Genomic DNA, 27,797 nt, shown 5'->3' on the forward strand with positions numbered 1-27,797 from the left:
GTTGACTGCAAACATTGGGTTCCTGGAACTGTTCCCAATCTGGGTTGCGTTAAATGTCTGGCCCGAACAACTGGCCAATCGCTCGGTTATTTTCTGGTCAGATAACATGACCGTGGTGGAATGCATCAATCAACAGGCAGCACGTTGTCAGTTCATACTGCGCCTGTTAAAGGAGATTGTGCTGAGTTGCATGAAATTGAATGTACATTTCAGGGCCAAACATGTTCCAGGGGTCTTGAATAACGCAGCTGATGCCCTTTCTCGCTTTAAGATGCAGGTATTCAGGGAAAACCTACCAGCTGCAGAGGCCTCTCCAGCTAACTTCACATCGACTCTTTGGCAGATTGGTGCCCCCAACTACACGACCTCGTGGCAGCCAGCCTAGCTCCCAGGACCAGGACAGCTTACGAAGGGGCTTTCAGGTCTTACTATAACTTTCTGGGACAGGATTGGGAGAGCAAGTGGGATCAGGAGGCTAGTTTTAATGGGTACATGAACACATTACACAAGGAAGGGCGCACAGCGGCGACAGCTAGCAGACATAAGGCAGCTGTTTCCTTTTTCGCACGCGCAAAGGGAGCCAGGGACCCTACGAACAGTTTCTTAATACAAAAATCTTTGAAAGGATGGCGGCGCTTACAGGCAACCACCGCCGATGGCAGAAAGCCGTTAGGTTTGGAACGGTGAGATTATTCAAAGCTGCTTTTTCCCTGGCCTTTTACGGGGCGTTCCGGGTAGGCGAATTAGTGGCAGGTAACAAACTAGATAGGGAAGGTGACCTTCAGCTGCGTGATATCAGTATACGGAACGACACAATGCGGGTTACCATCCGGAAATCCAAGACTGATCAGGAGGCTAAGGGACAAAGTTTAGTACTACATCGGGCACCGAATAACCCGTGCTGCCCGGTGTCACATGTAGAAGCGTTAATCAAACAACGGACAGGTGAGCCAAGTGGAGCATTGCTAATGCATACTGATGGCACCCCTTTGACCAGGTTTCAGTTACAAAAAGTCTTAGCCATGAGTATTGCCAAAGCAGGTTTAAACCCCAAAGAATTTGGGACACATTCTTTCCGGATAGGGGCAGCCACTGAGGCCACTGCAAGGGGATTGAACGTCAATAGTGTGAAGAGGATTGGGAGATGGTCTTCCAATGCTTATAAGCGTTATGTACGGTTGCACATGTTGTAAGGGTCAGTCGCCGCCCCTCTGATGCCTGCTTTTGTCTGGTTTATTTCTAGTTTCTCGGGCCTGTGACGCAGGACGGAAACTACTACAGGATCATCAAAGCCAACAATCAACATCTCGGCAACGGCAGGAAGACAAACGGAGGACATATGTAGTATGGGTAGTCGGTCATTCTTATGTGAAACATGCTAAACCAATTTTCCTTGAAGGAGCGGGTAGACGGAGGGCAGAGTGCGGGGGTTTCAATGTTTCCTTCCATGGCAGAGGGGGGCTTCGCCTCAGTCAGCTTAGGGGTTACATGTCAGATCTACTCGAAAGACACACCTCACCGCCCTCAGTGGTCATCTTGCACCTGGGGGGGAATGATTTAGTAGACTTGGGAAGAAGGGTCCTGTTGGAAGAAATCATCTCAGCGGCAGTTTGGCTGGCGAAACTGTTACCGGATTGCACTACAGTGTGGTCACAGTTGATACCGAGGTTGCAGTGGAGGGGGGGGGGGGGTGAATCACTCGGTAAAGAGGGTCAACAATAAAATAGACAAGCTATTTCGAACTCCTTACCTACAGAGAATACCTCATGGTTGCATCTGGGGGGAAGTTCTACGTGCGGGATGGGGTCCATTTGACAGAGTCAGGGAATGCCCTATTCATAAGGAACATCTTAGCATGGGTAGAAGGTTTTGCGAGGAGGAAATGACCTTTCAGTGTAGACTTTTTTTTGGGGGGGGGGCAGATAGTCGGTCAACTATGCTGGCCTGTGGGGGTAAGGTCATAATCGGTGAGCAGCAATTTAAGGTCCTTAGGGGGCGGCACCATTCATCGAATGGGGTCGCCCAGGGGGAGGGGCCATTGGTCTCTCCCAGAACTTCAGGGGCAGCATATCCGTCGCTTGAAGGGTGCGGGGGAGGGAGTCACGCTTTCCTCAGGCTGGCAGCCACCCCTCACATACACTATGAGGTCATCAAATGGCGCGAGTCTAAGGGCCCTCCTGTTATGGTTAAATGGAGTTCACGGAGCGTACGAGGGCAACGAGGAGAGGGACGTATTCTCCCGGTAACCGGGCCCTTGTTGCGCATGCGCATCTTGGACGTGAGAGCGTAGCTGGGTAAAAGGATCTGACACCGGTTAGCGACCTTGCCGTAGGACCAGAAATTATTAGAATGCAAAATTGATATGAGGATGTTAGATTCGGTTAGGAAACACGCTGTATTAGACAATTGTTAAGGTTAGCCCATCATACCTGTCTAAACTTGATGTAAATCTAATGTCTGAATTTTGCATTTAATAATTATGTAAATAATGTTATTTTATTCAATTTTAATTTTGTTTCCACATTTTAATAAATACGGCCGGGGGGGTCACGAGACCCCCTGCCTGCCAAAGAATTCTGTTGTTGGTCTGATACGTTTTGATAACTATAGTTTGCATGATAAGGGGGGGGTGGCCGGCAGTCCCAGACCATGAGGAAAGGGGGGCCGCTCGGCCCCCACGCACACATGGCTGGGCCCGGCCCCCCCTCACCCGCCCTGATTGGTCCGCGGGTCCCGCCATTGACCCGGAAGCAGTTTTTCACTTCCGGGTCAAGGAGGCGGGACCTCTAGCAAGGGGGGGTTTAAGAGCCTGGAGAGCGCGGGAAGCATCCTCTTTGTGCCCGCGCTTCCCAGGATCGCTCCTCGCCCCGCTGTGGGGCTTGTAATTTTCTCCACCCTCCATCCCCTTATAGCAGAATTCAAGTGAGGACATTGGTAGGTATCCTCTGTAACGCTCTTCAACGCTGTAAGAATAGATGTGTTTTCTTCCTTAGGCCTTTTTTCCCGTTTCCAGGCAATGTTAATATTAATATGCTTAATTGGTTGTGTGGTTGCTGCTGCATTAACTGGTTTTTTTTCCCTTAGGCCTTTTTTCCCTCTTAGATTAAAAGTGTCGTATTTGTTATATGGGTCAGGCGGTAAGGTCATAATCGGTGAGCAGCAATTTAAGGTCCTCAGGGGGCGGCACCATTCATCGAATGGGGTCGCCCAGGGGGAGGGGCCATTGGTCTCTCCCAGAACTTCAGGGGCAGGATATCCGTCGCTTGGAAGGGTGCGGGGGAGGGAGTCACACTTTCCTCCAGCTGGTAGCCACCCCTCACATACACTAGGACGTCATCAAATGGTGCGAGTGTAAGGGCCCTCCTGTTATGGGTAAATGGAGTTCACGGAGCGTACAAGGGCAACCAGGAGAGGGACGTACTCTCCCGGTAACCAGGCCCTTGTTGCGCATGCGCATCTCGGACGTGAGAGCGTAGCTGGGTAAAAGGATCTGACACCGGTTAGTGACCTTGCCGTAGGACCAGAAATTATTAGAATGCAAAATTGATATGAGGATGTTAGATTCGGTTAGGAAACACGCTGTATTAGACATTTGTTAAGGTTAGCCCATCATACCTGTCTAAACTTGATGTAAATCTAATGTCTGAATTTTGCATTTAATAATTATGTAAATAATGTTATTTTATTCAATTTTAATTTTGTTTTCATATTTTAATAAATACGGCTGGGGGGTCACGAGACCCCCTGCCTTCCAAAGAATTCTGTTGTTGGTCTGATACGTTTTGATAACTATAGTTTGCATGATAAGGGGGGGGTGGCCGGCAGTCCCAGGCCATGTTGTTTGTGCACAGGATTGATGCTGTGTGGACTATTTTCTCCCTCAGGATGGACTGGATTGCATTCTGTGATGTGATTTTCGCCCATGGGACTGTATTACAGTAGGTGACCCCCTTCATGTACTTTGTGGGGGGGCGAGGGTCTAGTTTCATTACGCCACTGTGTTGTACCTGTGTACATGAGGAAGGCTTACAGCTATGATCCACGTGTGGTACTTGAGTGAGGGGAAAGCACGCACTACTCCTGCCTCGCCTGTACCTGCCTAGTGTCTGCAAAGGAAACTTAACTCTGTGTGTATGATGCACCTGTCACTTCCTTCCCCTCTACACCCTCTTCCTCTTTCCACTCTTCCCTCATCCCCCATCTTCATTCATATGGCCAACAGTGAAAGAGAGCTCATCAACACTCCCTAAAGTATAACGTGTAATGTACAGGAAGTAGCTCTGCAGTCCTTCCTAGCACAAAAAACAGCTGTCGGACAGGTGTCAAAACAGAGTAATTCACACACACGTATACGTGTAACTAGTGCTTTACATGGGCAGGTGCTGCCCGGTATGGAGTACCTGCACTTCTTTCATTCGAAAGGGAGAGTACCTGCACTTCTCAGCACTGCTGAAATACATTTAATGGGAGAGTACCAGCACTTATGAGGAGCAAACAGGTACTCTGGGTAGTGAGTACCTGCACTTCTAGATTTCTATTTAAAACACTGGGTTTAACGTGCATTGGAAGTTTAATGATGTATGGAAACAACACCCTGCACTGCTGCCCACGTTACCACTTTGTGTACACTCAAGCTTGCAAACAACTTTTCTGTAGATAGCCAGGACGAACAGTACTATGAATTAGGGGGGACCAACAGTCCGTAAATTGCACAGACCGTCCGTGATTTGGACCTCACATCCGTTGTCTGTGAGGATCCCTTTTACGGATGCCTTTTGTCCATAATTTTGGGCCTTGCAGGGAGCAGCATTGTTCCCCTGTGAGACCCTCAGCTCCCTGATAGGGCTGCCTCGCATTCATCCTCTGAGCACAAGAGCATACCCACCCGCCCATTGTCATTCTGTATGCGGCTGATTGTCACATACAGAATGACAATGGGCCAGTTTGAGCTCTACTACTCACAAAAGAGTAACCAGATGGTCTAACTGCTGCACTACGATGCTCAGTTGTCAAAAAGGGGGGGGGATGGACAAATACTATTGTAAAGACAAGAACCCTCACTCACCCAAAGGTGACATTCTTCATCATTGGGTTCCCTCTTGCACACTGCAACCGCAAGGTGCACAGTGTGGGCTACAACTCTCCCTCAAGAGAGGAGCATGAGGTGTTTTTGAATCATTCAATGTTGGTAAGAGTGAGGGGCAGAGTGCAAAATAACAATCAGAAGTGAATTAAAACTTTCTCATGGGAAGACAGAATTAACTGTAATCGTTGTCCCCAATGGATAGAGCTAAAAAGCAAAGTGAAAATAGGGATATGGCTGTTCCCTATCGAACTAGGTCAACATGTTTCTGCCTGTGTGACCAATAGGTTTGTGGCATTCTTCAGGACCAACTTCTAGTCACTCTGCTATCATAGCGAAAAAATGTGTAAGTAAAAATACCATACTTAATTCTATGGCATGACCGTGAAACCAGCTGCAGTCCAGTCCACCTTCAAAACCAGACTATTCGTCTACCTCCACCTTCAGAGGGTCCTTTAAATGCGGATCTCAGGAATCTACTTTCCCGGAACCTCCGTCTTACAATTAAAGGCCGAAGTTTGAGCTGTTACAGCATGTGGTGGCCCCCTCCAGCCGCAGTCTAGGGCAGGGCATTCTGTTAGGGTTAGATGGAAGAAATGTACAAAACAAATGTACAAAAACGTCCATGCGGATATGTGCCACTTCATGAAAAGAAGCTGGCGAAAGTAGTTAAAAAGAAGAGGTTATAGTTCTTACACAGTCTCATCATTTCAGAGCTGAAGCATTTTTAATATTATATAGAACGAAGCCATAGTTGCGGCTTTTTAAATTTATTTTATGCAACTAACATCCGTTGACTAAGCCAATAGTCATGGATAGTTGTAGGTCGAATGTTACTGGATACAATGATAGAAACAGCAAAATTCCAGTCGGACAGCACATCATGCTCAGCACATATTTTTAGCTTAGGTGTTTTAAGCCATGCCCTTACTTACATTAGACACGCCCCTTGGAGAGACCCCCAATTTTTTCATCCCACTTAAAGCCCTGGAAACAACACCATGTCACAGTCACCTCACGTCCTGGCACTTTGCATCATGCATGACTCATGAATTCCAAGGTTTCAGATTGCCTATATGTAGGGGCATAGTGACTTCCCTCACCCCACCCCTTGCTTTAGGAACTACAGTGAGGGTAAAGTTTTTTATGGGCCTCTTCTGTCTGCAACGTTGTAGACAAAGGCTCAGCTCATAATTAATGTGAAAAGCAGGCTGAGTCAATAAGTGAAGGAATGCGTAAATAGCTGGATGGATTAGTGAAAGGATGAGTGAAAAGGTGAATGGATGGATAATGAGAGAGGATGGATGCGTGAGTGAAAGGATGGATGAGGGTAAATAGATGTATGGATGGATGGAAGGGTAGATGGATGGGTAAAAGGGTAGAAGGATAGGTAAAAGGGTAGACGGATGGGTAAAAGGTAGATGGATCAGTAAAAGGATCGATGAGTAAAAGGGTGGCTGATGGGCGATTGAATGGGTGGATGGATGAGAGAAATTATGGCTGGATTGATGAATTGATAAGTGAAAGGGTGAATGAATGGATGGATGAGCGAAAGGGTGGATGAGTAAGTAAAAGGGAGGGAAGATGGACAAAAGGATAGATAGATGAATGAAAGGGTGGATGCATGAGTGACAGGGTCGATGGATTCATGAGTGGATGAGTAAATGGATGAGTGGGTAAATGGGTGATGGGTGGATGTGTGGCTAAGTGAAAGGGGAATGGAGAAAGAAAGGGAGGATGAAGGGATGGATGAGTGAAAGCATGGATGAATGATTGGCAGAATGGATGGCAAATGGGTGCCGGGATGAGTGAAAAGAAGAATGTAAAGATGGATGAGTGAAATAATGCATACATATGTAAAAGAGAGGGTGGAAAAATGGAAGAACGGATGGATGGATGGATGAGTAAAAAGCTGAATGGGTGGATGGATGAGTGACTGGGGGATGAGTAAGTGAAAGGATGACTGGATGGTTGAAATGGTAAATGATTGTATGGATGAGTAAATGGATGGGTGGAAGAGTAGGTGGATGAGTGAAAGGATGGATTGGGCGAAAGGGTGGATGGAGGGACGGATGAGTGAAATGATGGATGGAAGGATAGATGATGGATAGGTTTGCAAATGGGTGAACAGGTTTGGATATGCATGGGCATGCAGATGGAAGGACAGAATGAATGGTGAAAGACTGAATGATGGATGAATGAATTAATGGATGATAGAATGTACATTTAAAATGGTAGATAATAAGGGTTTGATGGAAGGTGGATTGAATAGATTTTTGGACAAGAGAGCTATTCTGGGAGGACTGTGATGACTTGCTTTACTTTCTTGGTGCCATAAGAGCTTTAGTTCAAAGTGGAAGGTATTTACATTTTCTGGCTACTCCCTTGCCTATGTGTTACTATTCTGTATTTGCTGTGTGCTTATGTGTGGGATCTATACGTCATGCGTTATGACATTTTGAGTGACACCCAACTGCTATTTGAATGTTACACTAGTAATTGTAAATGTTTGCATGTTTTGTTTTAGGTTTAAGGGCGAGCCTCATAGTGCCATAAGCGGTCGTTGAGATGCATATTGTGTTTGTAGCAATAGGTAAGGCATCAAAAATAAACTATGCAATAGTGTATCGACAATGCCTTCTTTAAGAAAGCTGCAGGGAAAAGCACCTTAGTGACTTCTGTCAGCTAGTGCAACTCTCTGCGAAGCCCCCATAAGCAAAGTCAGATTCCATATATTAAGTTCTACTTGCTGAAACACCCATAATGCGTTCCCTTATAGTTGGTTAATCACAGCAATCCTACCTTTAGTTCTCCTATGCGTGCCGCTTTATATCTCACAATGGCACTCCGATATGAGATGCTAGTAACAAAGTCTTTCCGAGCAGATCTTCCTGACCACTTCTCTCCCAAACATGCCTGCTCAGGCCCATGAGTTGTAAACAGAATATCAGACTGGAAAGCCCAGTGCAGTAACCATATACATAGATTATTATCATATGAAATACCACAAAAAGACCTGCACAGTTGCTCAAAGCTGCGCGCAGACAAAAAAAACGTTAAGTGCACGATTGTCTCAACCCAATATAAAAGTATTTTGACCTGTACTTAAGTGATTGTCTATTTACTTACTTTTGTACTATCGCACAACTTTCTCTGATGTGTCTGTAAAACTTGTCTTTTGTCCCTAAGTTTTGTCCAGAATTTTGAACCTTTGTCCTGATTTTTACACTTACCGTCCTGAATTCGCACCCATACCAGTTGGTCACCCTACTGTGAATGCTTGTTAAGAAGGCAACAACGACCAGTAAAGCACAATTGTAAATCAACGCACAAACCCAGCTTCTTTGTGTTAAATATTTCGGCCATCAGCAGAGAAAACGCGCTGCACAAACATTTAGAACTACTTGTGAGCACATTTGCTCCATCTAGCGACAGTATTTGTGTTGTAATCTTCCTTCCTCTTGTTTTCCTCCACTCCTTTGGTATGTTCCTCACTGTTTCCCCCGTCCCCTAATGGGATGTTCCATTGGAGCTTACCATAGAATGTTGGCATCCCTCAGTCAGTCTTGGAGAGTGGGTGACGGAATAAAGACTACTTCTCAATATCTCTGCTTCAGACTTTTGTTCTTCACAACACTGGCGACGAGTTGGCGCAGGGGGCCTCTTCCGTCACCTCCCCTTTCAGTGCTCTCTCCATTCTCTTCAGGTTCAAGGTTCAGCGTTGCTGTTGTTCTGTGGATAATTCTATGTTCATCCTGCCGTACTGTGTTCCACGCCTGCTTGTCAAGAAGTTGTAGTTCTGCCATATGGTCTTCCTCGTCATTACTACAGGTGATCATGGTGTCCAGAGGGAATTGATCTCCACATTTTGAATATTTATACCAGTTGGAGGATATTGCCTGCTGCCTCATTCCTGCCTTGGCACAGGTTGTGGAGATCTACGCCGGTATTGGCTTCCGCCCCTCCTGTGTGGTGGTTTTTAAGATATTCCCCCAGGATTGCCTTGCGTTTGAGTACTGAGGGAATTGCCACCAAATTCCACTATATACCGACGCCGTCGGGGTGGTGAGGTCTTCTTCTGGCTGCCGTCACATACCACCTCCGACGACGTTGTCAGGGTGGAGAAATCTCCTCTGGTTTCTGTCATCAGCTGCCTCAGCATTCAGTGCAAGCTCTGCCGAGCTTTCCGGTGCGGCCCAAGTCCCCGCCTGGCTGCAGTCATTAGTCCCTTCAGCCTTCCGAGCTTTCCGGTGCGGCTCCTGTCTACGCCAGGCTACCGTCAGTATTCACTTCAACCTTACGAGCAGGCACCGGAGAAGTTTCCACCAGTGCGGCTCCTCATTCTGAGGTAAACCGGAGTTTCCTCACCGCAGTTCCTCTCCGGGTTGTGCATCCGTCCCCCCCAGCCACAGGGCAGCCGGTAATTTAGCTGTTTCGCTACGGAGCACCGCCCCCGAGCCAGCAAGTTATTTCCTCGTGGGTTGGGCGCTCCATCAGCTGTGTTTTGGTTGTGGACGTGTTTATTCTCCTCAGCAGCGGAGTTGAGAAGGCGCCTCCGTCGGCCTGACGCCGGATTTGCGACATCGTTCTCTCCGGTTTGGGTGACATTTTACTCTACTTTATTCTGCATGTTTTGGGTGAATATAGTGTAACCTGTTCTTTTCTCCCTCCGAACCTTGCCTTGTGGTGTGTCATTACACGGTGAGACACTCACCTCAGAGACTATATGTTCCTTCGGCGCTTCACAAGCAGTGCCTGCTTGGGTGACGTTTTACTCTACTTTACATTTTGCATGTATTAGGTGAATATAGCATAGCTGTTTTTTTTTCATCCGAACCTTGCCTTGTGTGTGTCTTTACACGGTGACACACTCTCCCCAGAGTCTTTCTGTTGGATTCTTCTTCACTTTACCAGGAACTCAGATTAAGATTACTTGTACTTTTTTTATTTTAACCTCTGCTCCCCTAGTCCACCAAATCTTTCAACAGTACATGCGGTACAGTTTATTCAGTGCTATTACAGTGTGATTGTCGTGTTTCCTTCCAGGCCACACCGTGTGGATGCTACTTCTGATTTTTCATTTCTCCCTTGTGCGCCCTGTGCGTTGCCCTTCACCACATCACCTGTCTTACCTGTTCCCTTCATTTATATTTTTGGTTTAAATTTTAGTATTCTAGTAAGACCTTGGTGCTCCCATTACACCTTGCAATCTTGTCACAATGCGTGCGTCAAGATGTTGTTCCAGTGATTTGTCACCCAGGTGCATTTCTTTCATGTTATCTATGGTACCTATTGTCACCTATTCTAGGTGGATCTTCTACTTGTGTACCTTTAGGTATTGGGAAGTTTTCTATCCTATCGGTGATTATTATCTGTATCTAAGTGCATCTCTAGCTTTTTGTGAACTTAGCATTTATTATAGTCAGCGGTAAGTCCTGTCTTGTTGTTCCTCCTTTACTATGGCTGTGTCATCCATGAGTCAACCGCCTTCCTTTTTAAATGAAATTGGTGATTCTAAAATTCATTGGAAGGATTGGATTAATTTGTTTGATTCTTACCTCATTGCCATTGGGGGGGCGGGGGGGAGTTCTCTGCTGTCCGTAAACAACTTGTTCTTTTACACAACTTAGGCGTTCAAGGTAGGAAAATTAACGATACCTTACCTGATCCTGAACTAGAAGATGATGAAGTTGACATGGATGTGTTTAAGATCACTCTGTTGAAATTAGAAACTCATTTTGGTGACAAGGTGAATGTTGTCCTAGAGCAGCATAAGTTTTTTACTCGAGTTCAGGGCAAACAAGAGTCTGTCACAAACTATGTAGCTGCACTCAGAGGCCTTACTCAATTATGTGAGTTTGGTCAACTGAATGATTCATTAGGGATCAGCTAGTCAGGTGTACTCTCAACAGCCGCATAAAAGAGAAGCTTTTGTCCAAAAATCTCTCTTTAAAAGAAGCTATTAGTATAGCACAATCTGTAGAACACACAGCAAAGTGCATTTTGGAAATGAACCCACCCAAAGAGCCAGTCTGTAGTGTAACCAACTCCAAGTGTGCACTTGATGACAACAGGGATGGTGAGATTTATAAGATCAGACCCAGAGATGGGAAGGTTGATAAACCGGTTAGTGTGACTGAAGGTTTAAAATGTTTCAGGTGCCGCAGCAGCAATCATCTTGCGAATAATGCCCATTGCACCGCAAGAAATGCAACATGTATGAAGTGCAATAAGAAGGGTCATTTCATAAGAGTGTGCAAAGAGGGGGAAAACAATCAGGTGAAAATGGTTTCCAGTGGAGAGGAACACTCTCCTAAGTACATATTCCAAGTGAAAAATGTTGATGGTAATACTTCTATGTTTCTTCCCAAACAAAATAAGTATCCTGAATGTACCATTCTTTTGTACAAAAAACACTTGGTTGTTTATGTTGATTCATGTTCTCCAATTACCTTGATTAACCAAGATGATATGAAGGAGCTATTTGGTATGTCAAGTCTTAACGTGTTGGAACCGGACATATCACCTATTGGTTATGCTAAAGAATCTATACCCCTGGTGGGCATGGTAGAAATGTGTATATTTTTCAAGGGAAGATCCACAGTTGGAAATGTGTATATTGTAAAAGAAGATTCCAATCTATTAGGTTGGCACCATCAAAGGGAGTTAGGTATCCTGCTGGACCCCAACAACATAGATCAAGTCTGCCTGGGAATACTTGACAAGGATTTCCATAGGGCTCTAGATGGGTCCCAAGAGGGGCTTTTAGTAAAACGTCACAGTGATATCTGCGATAAAAACAGAGTGTATGGTTCGATGGTGTTGGAGGAAAATACTCATAACCTATTGTCCGCCTTGCCAGAGAATAAAAAGGAAAGTTTTTGGTCAGATGGTGATAATGTAAACATGTCCAGTGATCCAGATATAGTACCAGGTATCCCATGGACTAAACTTGCCTTAGAAGTAATTGGTCCTTTCCACCAGTTAGGAGCCCAAATGAAATTCATGTTCTTGCTCGTCGATTACACTTCCAAGTGGATCAAGTACACATTTGTATCTGATGCCACTACCGGCAACCTCATTGAATGTTTGAAAGATTGTTTCACTTGTGAAGGCGTGCCAGAGACCATTGTCACTGAGAACACAGTGAATTTCTCTTCTAGCGAAGTGGGAAGGTTCATGGATAATTTAGGGATCAAACATGAAACTGCCAACAGGTGCTCCTCCATAGCCAAGGAGCTAATTGACAAGTCAACCCAAATAGTTATCAAACATATTCGTTTGGCTCTGGACAACAAGCTAGATGTGGATAAAACTATAAGGGATGGTTTATGGACATATCACACATCTCCCATTGAGGGAATGACAATCTCCCCTTTTTCCTCCATCAGAAGGAGAGATCCATGGTATCACAACAATCTTCTTGGCACTACTCCGTGTTACTCCCTGGTACCCTGCCAGGAGGGTGTTGTTATGGTTTTCCTATGTTTATAGGGATGTTACAGACACTTTACATTATTTATCATTTCCTCGTCATTTAGGGTTAAGTTTTAAACCTTTTTTGTACCACCATTATAGGGTTATACATGTATCGCATGACTTATTTAATTTCTTTTCTATGCCGGTCGAAGGGAGATGTGTTGTAATCTTCCTTCCTCTTGTTTTCCTCCACCCCTTTGGTAGGTTCCTCACTGTTTCCCTCTCCCCTAATGGGATGTTCCATTGGAGCTTACCTTAGAATGTTGGTATCCCTCAGTCAGTCTTGGAGAGTGGGTGACAGAATAACAACTACTTCTCAACATCTCTGCCTCAGACTTTTGTTCTTCACAACAATTTGCTGACCGAGTGAAACGCCGGTCAGGTGCAAACGTGATGTGCTAAATAGTCTACAGCATCATTCTGAGAGCAACATTTTGGCTAAATCATTTATCTTGATATTTGTGTAGATTAATTTTGATTGAAAATCTGGAATTTAGAGTTATCTTAATTAAAGTTCTAACTGAGGAACACAAATCTGACGTTTCTTTACAATGGAAAAGCATTGCTTCAACAGTCTATAAATCATATTATAGGGGGAGCCAGGGAAGTTGTTGCCAGGACATTTTATGAACAAATGGGGCAACCCAGTATCTTGTACATTTTATTACAGTATGCTTCCGTGGTATTTAACTGCTACTGAAGCATCTAAAAAGGATATTTTGGGACTGCATGGGGCCTCTGCTGTGCGGTCCCCTAATCACACTACATATGTATGCGAAGGGCACTGACCCCCCCAGCATAGTACGGTCTCCTAGGGGCACACAGATCATGCATCACACTGCTTCCTAGATATACTAAACCAGCATAAAACACTGCACATTGTGCAAGAGGCACTAACTCACCATACCAACCCGCAATCATGGCAACACGCTGCACCGCTCTGCATCCTTAGAACAATAACCCAGCACAGCACCAATAGCCAAAGGAAATGACTAAAGACACACTCTACAAATAACTACTAATAACACAAAGCTGCACATTAGGAACACTGACTTATCAGAATACACTTAATAGAAAGGACAATAACGCCTACCTCTTAATGGCAGTCTAAAGACACTAGCCCACTATATTCCAACGTATCCTTCCAACACAAGCCCACCACACTACCTTTCATCCATAGGGAATGCGCATTTCACACTACACTGCAAAACACTGTGCACGTCATCATGGGCACACACCTAACATAATAAAATCTGCTAGGTAAAGCAACTCATCAAATGGCACTGCAACCTTGGGGCACTAACCCTCCAATCCCCAGCACTAAAACCTAGGTGCACCAAACCACCACACTGCATTACATTTTTAGAGCACAGATATACCATGCAACACTGCATCATACCCACAGCATAAACTGCACCGTATTACTGTAGTGGCAAATATTCAACAGGATGAACTGCATGCTAGGAGCACTAACCAACCACACTGCGCTGCACCCTGGGGTAATTAGCCCCTCACATTACACTGCATCCTAGTGACTTAAAGCCTCCACCCTACACTACCTCTTGGGTATAATGACCCACCACACTATACTCTAAGGCCACTGAAACATGGCACTTCACTGCACCCTAGGGGCACTAACTTACCATACTATTTAATTAGACCAGAAAACGTCCACACTCCGTTGTCTATACTCTATGGATACAAATGCCTCACCATACACTACATCCTAGAAACATTCTAGAAACATCTACATAGCACCCTACTAGGAACTTTAAGCCACCGCACTGCATTCAATCCTCGGCTACTAACTCAGCATTCTGCACAATATGGAGAGTCATTTATCAACCTACACTATGTCCAAGGGAAACTATCCATTCATTACAATATTTTTACATCACAGGGAAGCAGTAAGTGGCCTCGGGCTGGGCAGCAGCGACGGTGTAGAAAAGGGAACAAACACCTCTGGCTGTCTTGGATACCACCCACCCTCCCCCCGGATCTCCCTGCAACCGAGCAGGTGACAAAAAGATGATGAATGAGTGGAGGCATTCACAAACTAAAGGCACCATGACAGGCAGGTGCACAAACGATCTGCAGGGACCCTTACGCCCACTCCAAACAGTCCACAGGCCAAGACAGACCAGACTTGCCGGGTCAATCAGAGATACCTACCATGGCTGATGAACTAGTGGGAGCGTGTGTCATGATGATGACCCCAGTATTCTGCCAAGTAACACATTTATTTTTAAATAGTTAGGTACAGGTGCCTTCGGTCGGGCACTGTGAGATGTCAGGCGAATTTTCACCGGGGATTTTTACATACATACAGACAAAACGCACCATCTCGCACTCTCTGTTTTGAAAGTCTTCAAACATATTGGTTATTTAACAAAATATTGTGTTTTCTCTCTTAGAACTTCTACCAATCCGCATTGCTCTCCCTTTCCACTGCCCCTTAGGGCCCTCCCATGCACCCGGGCTTGTCCTATAATGTATTTAAACATCATATGCCAGCTCACCACCCCCCCCCACACACACACTTTTACTGACAAAGATACACCCTTAAATCATTGATCAATGCCGCCCTGAGGATACAAGAGACAGCTGGAAACACCACTTAAGGTAGGATTGATCTTGCATCCGGGTAGCCACCTTTATGACTGACCTTGGTCTCTTGGCTGATGCATCCCTCCGCGGAGTGACGCGCTTCCCCACATTTTACTTTTTTTTTTATTATTGGGCATGTGGCGTGGAATCTGAGGCCTAGACGAAGTTGGTGTTCCATTCAAATGAAATCAAACACAGGTATTCTAGTTCTATTTATGTATTAGATTTCTCTTTATTCAAGACCTTACTGGTCTCTAGACTAAGCATGGTGTATTAGCCAAGCCACTTGTGACTAACTGCCTTGGCTAGTTTATGTCCGAGTCCCCAGATAGGCCTACCCGAGGAGACCGCAAAGTACTGCCTTCCATGTCCCATCACCCCTGGATGTGGGTACTAGTGTCACGAGGCTAACCCTGTGGTAGTGGGTGTGGAAGAGCCTAAAATGTCAGTGCACTCTCCTTTTACTAAAAAAAAAACAATTTCATAACGCTACATACAATTCATTTCATGCCCTTTATTAAAAACCCTTAGGAAGCTCGTTCTAAGGACCAGACACCGGTGGGCTGTTCTGTAATTATTTCAACTACCGCACTTCATCTGAATGGACTGAATAAATGGGCACAGAACCTGAAACAGAACGTATGTCTATTACGAAATGCAGGACGACTACACACAAATGAACACAGTATATGAAATGGTGTGCTCCTAAATAGTTCTGGTAATGGTAGTTGCAATGCCTCTTAGGGCCAGATTACGACTACGGTGGCCCTATGGACCACCGTAGCCGCAGGGGCAGGGTGCGGGCACCACCGCGCCAGCAGTCTGACCGCCCTACTACAACTTGGGCAGTCGAACCGCCATTGCAGCGCCACAACAGACAGGGATAAGATATCCCTGGTGGTGGCGCTGCGATCTTGAGGCCGCAAATTGCTTGGCAAGACTGCTGCAGTACTGCAAAGCATATTACAAGTTTCCACACCGCCACGGTTTTTATGGCAGTTCCTAGTCCATGAAAACCATGCGGAGAGGAAACAAATGAGGCCCTACAGGCCCCGTTGCCTCAGAGCATTGGGGTGCATGCAAGGAGGCACATGTTGTGCCCACCTGTGTGCGTGCACCCAAGTACCTACATGGCATGAACTGCAACGGAACATGCCATGCAGGTACTGTCTTTGACGTTCCTATTGCGGTACATATTTCATAGGCACTGCTGTGGGACTTGCAAAGTACTGGCTGCGACTGTAAAAGTCAATCTGGCGGGTGGTACGCACACTGGTTTCGCGGTGTGGGAGCGGGGCGGCTGTGTGACGGTCTCGTGCCCACACTGCCAAACTCGTAATCGGGCCCTTAATGACTCCACCTTCCTGATAGGAAACAAGAATGAATAGCATGGCAGGACCATTAAAGTGTCACAGAGTTCTAGCCTACCTGAAATCCCCTAACACTCCATGTACATTTTTTACAAGGGACAAAGTTGTCAGAGATCAAAGGCGCTAGACTACAGAGTGGCGAAGAGGCCAGATGTAAGTTACTGCTTATGCTTCCAATGTGTTTATGTGGACCTGGTCCCATTTGAAAGCATGTCCGTGCACACATTCAGGGAGGTGATTGTGGTTAGCAGGCACCTGAATGGTGGGAGGCTGTATCACATTTATTACGGTGTATGCTCATAATATTCTCCCTGTTGACTTTTTGTAGATGTAGCAAGGCTGTGAGCAGGATTAGCACAATAGACTACCTCTTTGGGGGCATCTTTAATTACGTGGGTCTTCTGGCACAAGACTGGTTCTAGCCAATATTGGTAAATAGCAGCCAAAATAAGAAATCAGCTTAAACCTTTATAACTGTTTGAATTGTGGGCTGCTGCACGATGCAGATCTGTTTACTGGAAGGGAGTGTTTGATTGGTTCAGATGCTCCGTCCATCACCACCCCCTTTTGTACCGCTTTGTTCACCATAAGTTGGCAGGGTATGCTCAGACGAGTCCCTTGCTCACTTTGCCACTGGATTCAAGCAAGCCTGGCTGAAGACGGCTGAAATGCCAGAAACCGGTCCTAGGAAGCTTGATTCCGGTCCAGGGAAGGCATGGCTTGGCAGTTCGGGCTGGACTGTTCCCATAAGGCACAGGGTCAGACTGATTTGCATATGGCCATGTCTGAACTGGGGTGGCAGAGTGGGCTAAACAACGGTGATGGAATAAACCCAGAACTGTTGACTGGGTGTGAGTGTTTGATTGGTTCAGATGCTCCGTCCATCACCACCCCCTTTTGTACCGCTTTGTTCGCCATAAATTGGCAGGGTATGCTCAGACGTCGAGTCCCTTGCTCACTTTGCCACTGGATTCAAGCAAGCCTGGCTGAAGACGGCTGAAATGCCAGAAACCAGTCCTAGGAAGCTTGATTCCGGTCCAGGGAAGGCATGGCTTGGCAGTTCGGGCTGGACTGTTCCCATGAGGCACAGGGTCAGACTGATTTGCATATGGCCATGTCTGAACTGGGCTGGCAGAGTGGGCTAAAGAACGGTGATGGATTAAACCCAGATCTGTTGACTGGGTGTGAGTGTTTGATTGGTTCAGATGCTCCGTCCATCACCACCTCCTTTTGTACCGCAAGATGCATGGCGGCACTTGCAATCAAACAACAGGGAGGACTCCTTTGCCTTCTCTGTACACACGCGTGCTGGACAGGTGCTTGCAGAGTGTAGTTCTTGCCATCTGCTAAGACATGCAAAGCTTCAGGGGAGACATGTGGAGTATTTGGGAAGACTGTGGACCACAACCCAGTATGAACAATACTACATTGGAGTAGGCATTCACCTGTATTCCCACTTGGCGCCTCAAGATAGCAACGATATGAGACACCGCCATCAGAGAAACAACAACTGACACCAAACCAAATAATTTAAAGGAGGGTTCCATGGGCGAAATTGAGACTGTATGAGAGGCATTAATATTGTGATATGGGAAACATGACGTGATCTAGAGAGACTTTACTACCCTGGAAAACAGGCTGCATGACTCAGAAAGCCATTGTGTATTGGGATACACCCTAGACACTTAACAGAAAAGACAGTCGACCATGGCAATATACTGCTGTAGACCAAACCCCTAAATCTGACCTCCCCATTCAAAATGAGCAATAGTCTCTGGGCTGACTGGAACAGATCGCTTCTTTTCTCCCTTTGACAGGTGAACTAAACATTCTATTCGTTACTTCTCTGCTCTGGGCTCCAGTCTCATTCAAATACTATTGTAATGTGTGTGAATGCATCAAACGGACAACTTATTCTGTGGAGTAAGACTAAAGGGTCATAAGCAATTCTATATTGCTTTGGAAGATACTGTCAGTCGGTGCTTGGAAAGGTGGCCCTTCCCAGCTTATTAATAGCTTATTAATTCTTCCTCAACTTGCCTCCCATTTCCAAATAATATAGTTTTTTCCCTAGCCACCGATTTTCAGGGGACTGGAGTCACTCATGACCACCCTAATCTTAAAAGGTGGAAGGATGAGGATGTCCCATGAGCACCCTTCGGTTCGTTGAGAGTAGCTTATGTGGAGCTACTTTATTTATCTGCACACCTTGAACTTGTGACGAAGTGGTTATACGAGATGCATCCCTAGTAACAGTGTCAAATGACTAATGGAGTTTGGCTACTATCGCTCTCTTCTGGGAGGGCAACTGAAGCCCATACACCGAAGCTGGTGATTATAGCCTGCTAGTGGTAAAGGAAATGCCGAAAATGACAAAATCAATGTTGGTGCATCCCACAGTACTGCATTCTACAGAAACATTTTCTTAATGAGAAACCTGTGGGCTTTCATATACACTATTTCCATTGGCATGAGCACAGCATTGTCGCCGTTACTCTTAAAGATAGAAGACTCGCAGACTATTCGATTCTACACAATAGTTGACATATTTAGATTTCTGATACTAGACACGCGGCATGAAAATGGGTTAGGTTTTAAAGGGTCTTGACAGGGATTGTTGTTCAAGGTGCGTACCCTGAAAGAGGGGAACTTGGTCCAGAAGGCTACAGACACACTGGCTGCACCAATCGCTCGGCTCGGATTCCAATGGACAAAGTATTCTTGGTCTCAATACATTCTTACTTAGTACTTAGAATCCCTTGCGAGCGACAGACCATGCATTATGTCCGAGTTCATCGTATGCACCCCACTTCAGTGAGCAGGAACGCTAGACCTTGGTACTTTTAAGTTGGATGCTGGAGACTCTCCCAACATTGTCCAGCTCATGTAGCACCTATAGTGGTAGGCGTATCAAGAGAGAGAGAGAAGACTAGTTAGCTAGTCCGAGTCCCCGTGAGATTATATGTATCATCAAAAGAGACTAGCTACATGTGACTTTATGGGTTGGACTCTGACTTGTTTTGTCAGTTGGCACCTTGTCGGTGTGATCATGAAGCCCTCACCCACCAACCTGGTTGGTGGCATGCTTCATCATCGGGCCCACCCAGTGACACCTAATGTGTCCCGGGTGTGCTACGACGCCTGATTACAGCGGAGCTGGTATTTTTCTGAGAGTGCAGTGTTGGGGGTTAGTGAAGTGAAAATTAGAGCGGCTTGGCGGGGGTCCCAGTACCCGAGGGTAAATTACATTTTAATAACTGGGCCACCGTCAGCGGTTAAAACAAGGCAGAAGGATGTTTGGTGGTTAGTTACGACCTCCTACATCCATTATGGGTCGACATGTTTCAGTCAGTGCCTTAGTATTAAATCTTGAAAAACAACACACCTGCCTATGCTGAGCAGTTTTTTGGGAGTAATTCTTTGATAATTGTGCATGAACAATAAACATGAACAATGGCTTTTGAAATTGCAACGTTTCTTTTAAAAGAAACGTTGCAATTTCAAAAGCCATTGTTCATGTTTATTGTTCATGCACAATTATCAAAGAATTACTCCCAAAAAACTGCTCAGCATAGGCAGGTGTGTTGTTTTTCAAGTTATTATTGGCTCAGCCTTGCTGAGTTTTTGAGTCAAACCCTTAGTGTTTTTCATTAGTATTAAATCTGGCTTTCCTCAGGACCCTTATAAAAACGTGCTGGTGCAAATTAAAAAAGTGGAGTGTTATACAGACTATGTGTTACACTCGCTAAGGTGTTTTTCTAGGTGCGAGAGGGGGCTTCCCTTCTCATGCATACCTTTACATACAACATATAGGACATAGACAAAACATGTAGGGAAAGAGAGTCACTTTGCAAGTTGCTTAAAGTCATGAAAACGTGAATATGGCCGATTCTAAAGTGCATGGTGGGGAGACTAAAGTCGGCGAAAGTGTAACGGTGCTGGTGGTACAATTAGGGTGATTATCGTCATCTAGCTTAGGCGTGGTGAGGCTAGAACACGGGCATCACGCACATACAGTGTGATATAAATGGCGTAAGAGATCTGTTCTTACGCTGGAGATTAGCAGCCGATGCTTCCTGGAGTGAATCAGCAAGGGATTGACCCTTTGGGGAGAAATGTGTGGCCACTGGGGGTTAGGAGACCTGTAGGGAAGAAAGAGCGCTTACCCATAGTTTCTGTCCAGGGATCGTCATACTATAGTGGTACCATTTGCACCTCTCTCACATATGGCAGATCATCTACGTATAGTAAAAATTCCATGGGGAAATGCATTGATAAGGATCCTAGACAGAAGGTTCCCCTCCCTCATGCACTGTGCCAACGGCTCCACAGGCAAGACGAAAAACAGAGGCAAGAGTGCAGCCTGCCTTGTTCCACAGGTCAAGAGCCTGATAACACTACCCCCATTTTGATACGTGTTATGGGATGCCATTTTGCACTTTTCGTAGGTAGGCCCAGTCTAGGGTGTTCCAGGCCTTCTCCATGTGTTGAATATTCTTAAGGAGGCAAATGGTCTTCCGCAGATCAGGACCTCCACATCAATTCTGTGGAACTAATAGCAGGTTCTTTTGCAGTAAAATGCTGGTTCACTGTTGTGTCCTTCTCAAGATGGACAATGTGGCGGCAGTATGCTATGTCAACCACCTGGTGGGAACGAGGTTATAAACCCAATGATGCGTTTCTCCAAGACTGGAGCATGGATACGGGGTATGCGTTTCAGCCATTCGCAATGATAATGCGATTATCCACACAAGATCGGAAGCAGCAGGCGGATCTGGTGGTTATTATCCTCGTCTGGAGGTCTCAAGTTTGGTTTCCAGCTCTGATGGAACTTTTTGGGATTTTCCAATACTTCTACCACTACTTCCGGATCAACACCGGGATCCCCAAGACAATCTTTATCTCCTGGCCCGAGCGGGTTCTCTGTCTCATGGCCTGGAAGATTACCAGGAAACTTGGAAAGTCCCAGGCAATTCACAAGAGGCTGCCTTTTTACTCACTGAAGCCTGTCAGATAGCACGAATAAAAGATACGGCTCGCCTGGTCTCGATGGTTGGTTTGGTATCTACAACACCAATTGGATCCCTTGGGGGCAGACACTGTCCACGTCTTCAATTTAGTGTCGGCTCTAGCCTCGGAAGGTCTGGCCTACAGGTCAATCAATACATCTCGATTGGAAATTTCAGCGGGCCATCTGTTGATATACAGTCATCCGGTTGGGGAATACCCTGTGGTCTGAAATCGCCTGAGGGTTATTAGGTTATCGATTCCACACAAACCCAAATATTACACGTTATGGGATGTAAATAAGATTTTGAGCCTTTTAAAGTCATGGCCCATCGAACAAATACTTGACAAGGAAACAAATGTCGGCAAAGTTAGTTGCCATATTGTGCCTGATATTCTGCTGAAGAATTCGGATGTAAGAGCTCTGGATGCAAAAGGTAGGGTGTGATGTATTCCTATAGGTCCTGAATCGATCCCCCTATTCCTGACCCTATTCTGGTTAGCAAACTAACAAGTTAACTAGCAGTCAGCCCATGAGGCAGAAAACCCCCATGATGCAGATACCGTTATCTGACGCAGCCACACTACGGCACAGGAACGTGTTATCTGAAGGGGTAACTTTTTATACTGCTCAAAGAACAAAAAGTACTAAAGAAATGGTGTCAAACCTAGCATTTCCGGATATTCCAAAACTATATGTTGAGGCAATAAAGGCGCACAAGTCAATGACAGGAGACCTTTGCTCTCAGGGTGAAAGCCAGTTGTTGATAGCTCTCACTAAACCTCATTAAGCAGTTTCTTCCCCAAATATTGCCAGATGGGTCAGATGGACCTTGCAAGAGGATGGTATTGATAATTCCCAGTACGGGGCTCATTTTGGTGAGAAGGGCCATGGCATCTAAATCCTTTTCTTTGGGAGTGATGTTAGAGGACATCCTAAATGCAGCAGATTGGTCATCAGATTGTACTTTTTAAAGGTTTTACTTTAAACCAGTCTCTGATCTGGTAACTTTAATGGTGGAAAAGCTTTAAACTAGCCTAATCCTCGCCTCCGGGCCCTGACATAGAGTGAAAAATGTCCTAGCTATTGTAACAGAGAGTTTCAATTTTATTAAGGACACGGACGCGAGGATTAGCCCACTCAGTCTTTTAAGATGGTTAGCATACCCACCCGACGTGATAGGAGGCTTCAATATGCTTTGAGTTAATTAAATGTATGTAATTTATGAATATAATGCTTTATTACGAACTTCTTATCTTGTTAGACATGTTTAAGTTGATATTTCCACACTGTTGGTTGATATTGGAGTCCTTGTCACCTGAAAACGGACACTTTACGCTATGGTTTTCTTTTTTCTGGGACAGATCCCAATAAACAGGAGTGACCTTTGGAGAAGACAGCTGTGTTTGCAGGAAGAAAGAGGAGGATAGAGAGTCTCCAGGGAATGTTATATGGATGTGCAGCGTCCTGATTTGATGGACTGTTTTTGTTTCTTTCCCAAGGACTTCTAGGAAATGTGGTTTATTGTTAAATCTTCATGAAGTTAATGGCTGTTGGTTAATAAAAGGTGGAGAAAGTAAAGCCTAATCCTCGCTTCTGTGTCCTTAATAGAATTGCATCTCTCGGTTACTATAGGTAGGAAACTTTTAATTCCTACTGTATTTGTTAAATTGGTACATCATGCAGGGACATTTCCTACTATAATTACACACACATGGTCTGGGTAAAATGTATCCATCAGTTATGAGCAATGGAACTTTTCATTGGTGGGCCAACAACTGCTGCTCAATCAGATGGTGATGAGAATGAGCAAAGAAGAGGAGGAGACACAACCCTTTCTTCTACACTGCTCTCCTTTACCCTTACTTTGTTGATTCCATGAGCCCTGACAAACAGATAATGCTGGCATGATAGACCTACAGGTTGGGAACTAGCCTAAGATACATTAGAAAATAACAACGTTGTGCACTGCCGTGCACACTAATAGAACCCCAACAAGCTTTGATATTTCGAACATTAGACACAACATGCACTTTGAGATGCTGCAACACTTCAATGGTGTAGCATATAAAGCTGCCCCTCTGCTGCAACACTACTTACTCCAACATATATCCCAAAAAGGTATTAAAGTGGAGGCAAGATGACCGAAGGCCACAGGGGCCTCCATCAGTCCATCCCTACCCTATTACAGCATCAGATGTTCACTTCAATGGAAACTAGCTTCATGAGATAATTACAATAAAAATAACTTTTTCCAGGGAAGAAGAGAGAGTTAGTTAAAGATATGGAAAAGTAGGATGCCACAAGTTCACCTTTCAGAAATGTTACATACCCTATATTCTTAGGAAACTTCAGCTTATGCATTTGCATAATTGAAAACATCAGGGCACGACTCAAAAACTTGTCAAAGAATGAACAACAAATACAAGAATAAATAAAAGAAGACGTTGAATTTTATCTTTACAGGTAATTTATATGTAGAAATAAATAATATTAGCTTCACCGCCACACGCTCATATCGCTTTAGCAATAAAGATACAATCTCTGTTTTAGGACTATCCGCCAACGATTGGTGCATACTCTACAATCCCTTACTTTCTGTATGCTTAAAGTCCATTGGTCGTGGTATGTATATATCCTCTTTATATTGGGATTATGTAGATTAATAGAATGATGATCTCCTAATAATAATTCAGTCATTCTACTCTGATTTTAGATACTTTGCACACAGGGAAAGAAGTGCTTTCTAAACATTCCATTGGAGCTAACAAGCTTACCTTACTACACATCAGGACGAAATCCCTTGAGGAAAGTTTTGGGCAACCTGTGCTAAATATGGTGGGTACCATTGGCCCTATGTGTGTTTGAAATAAAATGAAGGAGGTTGTTTAATCCCTTCTATATGCATTTTATTTATAAATAAATAAAACATGCAGTTCATCAGAAATACATACACAACAACCCACTAGTATTAACCAACAGTGGGTTGTATGCCTTGTTTATGTAAGTAAGCTTTTTTCTTGATAAATATGAAGAGCTAAGGAGTGGATGGTTGTTTAGAATGAATTTGGAGTTTTTGGATTGGGTCTTTGTTAGCAGCACCAGTAAACTCAAACATTAGTGTAGCACCTGTAGTCCCAACTAAGTCTGTAAAATGTACAAGAAATTTTTATAATTTTAACAAATTATATCAAGAGAAGTATGTGTAAATGTATACTATTGTTGCTAAATTACATAATGTTTTTGTATATATGTTTATATAGATGTGCAGTGTTGAAATAGAAGTGTAGCAAAGCCTGAAGGAGGTGGATCAACACAATCCTCCGAAACGCGTCGCTGTCTTTTTTGCTCACAAACTATTGAATGTATCTGTACATTATCTTCTCACATAAGTGACCAATGCTATACTATTGTGAAGATTGCTATTAATTTTTGTGTATTTTGTGACTTGGTATTTACAGATGTTTTTAATGTGTATATTGTTGTGCTATTTTTAGCAAGATTTTTTAAATAATTTTATATGAACAAGTGTAATAATAATAAAAATATGTTTTTTCCTCATAGAAAATAATTTCAGTTTAATTATTGATTTTCTGGTGTTGTTGGTACTGACCCAATGAGTGTGTTGTAGAGTTGTTGAATACTGAGGTATGATTGGACATATTGTATTACTAGAGAATACCCCAAAGGGAATCTTTCTCAGACTTAAACGACTCAAAAAGGTACATTACAATTCAACTGCACTTTTGAGTACATATACTTTTATTTGCAAATGTTAACCCACATATGGTATACACAGTTACACGTAAGCTGATTTGTGAACAGGTATTTACACCAGTATGGTGTAATAATACATGCGAGCACATCTTCCTTGGATGGGTTGTGGGCATCCCAGGGATAGTTAACGAACACCCATAATCTTGCACGTGTGTGTGTAGTCGCAAACTTTAAACAAATACATGCCACCCTTGGAACAGCTGGAAATGCAATTATGTCAAGGACCACATTCTGAAGAAGTGTGGGAGAAAGGGTTTCTCCTTAGTTAAAATATTTCTACCGCTGAGGAACAAAGAACTGCAAATGCACTTGTGCGCTTCATTTACACATGCATAAATGTACACCTCTTAAATTTACACACATACGCTTATCTCTTCCTGAAACTGTAATAAGAAATTCACTCCATAGGTAGGTGTAAGCCTAAACTAGTTAATATCAGATTTTTTGCGTAAATAACAATCTAGCCTTTCTGTCGTGATCACTGAAGAAATTTATGATTTTCTGCTCCTTCTATAGGATAAATTCATTGATAAGTCCATAAAACCGAGGTACAAATTCACATTTCTTGGACTGCATCATGGAGCTCAATCACTGAATATATGACCTTACCTCCAGCATAGGCCTTGCGCTATCGTGAATTGAAAGAATGTGTGTAATATTATTCTTCTTCAGCTGCTCCACATCTCTAGCATCTGCAGCAAGGGAAAAAATTTAAATTTAGCAGTGAAACACAGACCAAGTTTACACAATGTTATTACATAAACCATATGGGACCAAATGTACAAACATTAGGAATACTGATTTCCTAATGGCAATTCTCTCCGAATCGCAATGAGAAAAATCGGTATTCTTGATGAATGAAACTCTTTTGAGTTTCATGTTTCATTAGCGATTCCTGGTGGGTCGCAAATAGACCTACCTATTGCATATTAAATTAGGTAAGTCGCAATTTGCGACCCATTCTGAATCGCAACCATCACAAGGATGGTGGCCTGCTGAGGTTCGGCAGACCACCGGGTCTATGATTTCTTTTTAATAGAGCAAAAAAAATTTTTTAACATGCAGCACGTTTTCCACAAAGGAAAACGTGGTGAGTTTAAAAAATAAAAAATAAAACATTGCAGTTTCATTCTTTAACATTCTCAAAAGGGAAGGGGTCCCCAGGGAACCCCTTCTCCTTTGTGAATGGGTTACCACAAGCTTTAAATTGGTGGTAAAGTATTACTGTTTTGCGACCAGAATTGGGTCGCCAAACAGCAATAAATACCATACCGATTCAGTATTTGGAAGGGATGCCTAACACACGAGTTAACATTATCAATGCCATCACCGTGAATAGGGTATCACTTCTTTAATCGTATATATGGTGTCATTTAATTATGTTGTGTTTTTTTTTTAGATGTTGTTATGAAGTTGCACAAAATCTAAAGAGCAATTATGTTGTATTGGTAAGTCATTTTATATACTGCTATAAATAATTTAAGCATTGCAATCGGGATAAAGATCAGGGAGAATGACCAATCTATCAATGGAGAAAGCAAAAACCTCCTGTGGGTGGTCCAAACACAGAAATAGAGGAAAGCAACACACACAAGCAAAGCTATTCAGACTGACACAAAAGTGAGCCAATCTTGAGCAAGGATTGGATCTGAAGAATATAGTATGCGGCAAACCTGCTGGGTGGGCCTAAAGAGTTACCCGCTCTTGATTATCTTGGCCATATATATATTTTTTTTTAAAAGGAAACACGATTTCCAAAATTGCAACATTTGTAAATCATATTTGATTTTTTTCAAGGTATGTGATTGGCTAATGTCAGAGATAAAAAAAAAGTTCTCTCACCCTGAAGAAAACAAAATCCCCATTTTGGTCAAAATCACCATTTTTATGTTGCTATAGAAGACAATCCACATAGTATGTGCACAACGAGGAAGGGGTGCATGGCGATTTAATAAATCAGCCTTCATCTCTTTCTATTTTAGCTGAAAGCACATCAGTCCAGGGACTCCAATCTCATTTCCACTCTCAACATTAATTTATTTGAGTTAATTATAAACAGCAACACAATGCTAATAACGGCAGACATGTTTCGGCATGACGCCCTTCACTGGGATTATGAAGCTTATTTAATTCCTACTATCTCCTTCTTCCAGTTCCACTGCTCTCAAAAACTAGACCAGCAATCTTGTGACAACTTGTGAAAGTCATCATCTTCCATGTTCATTCCTACCAGAAAAACAATCTAAAAACGAATGTTGTATCAGCAACAGGTAGTTTTTCACATAATTATAAAAATCATTGTATCGCCCTCATAGTGCCATCGTCTTGAGGTAGTTGACAGTCTTCATTTCACAATTGACACCATAGTATTGGTGAATAATAGTCACATATTGAATTTGGTTTCTTATCACAATAATAGATATTACATTAATCGCCTTCATTATATTCTTATCGTCACATTTATACTGCATAA

At 43.9% G+C, this 27,797-nt stretch overlaps 1 protein-coding gene across 1 annotated transcript in view; it reads right to left on the bottom strand.

The window, feature by feature from the left end:
* DUSP22 (dual specificity phosphatase 22) overlaps positions 1–27,797 on the bottom strand; it is a 340,779-nt gene that overhangs the window by 215,850 nt on the left and 97,132 nt on the right. The window contains exon 3 of the mRNA XM_078688030.1: positions 25,934–26,016. Coding sequence (XP_078544156.1) covers positions 25,934–26,016 — 83 coding nt within the window. The remainder of the gene's footprint in view (positions 1–25,933; positions 26,017–27,797) is intronic.

Source organism: Lissotriton helveticus, chromosome 4_1 (genome assembly GCF_964261635.1).
Source record: "Lissotriton helveticus chromosome 4_1, aLisHel1.1, whole genome shotgun sequence".
Taxonomy (NCBI): domain Eukaryota; kingdom Metazoa; phylum Chordata; class Amphibia; order Caudata; family Salamandridae; genus Lissotriton; species Lissotriton helveticus.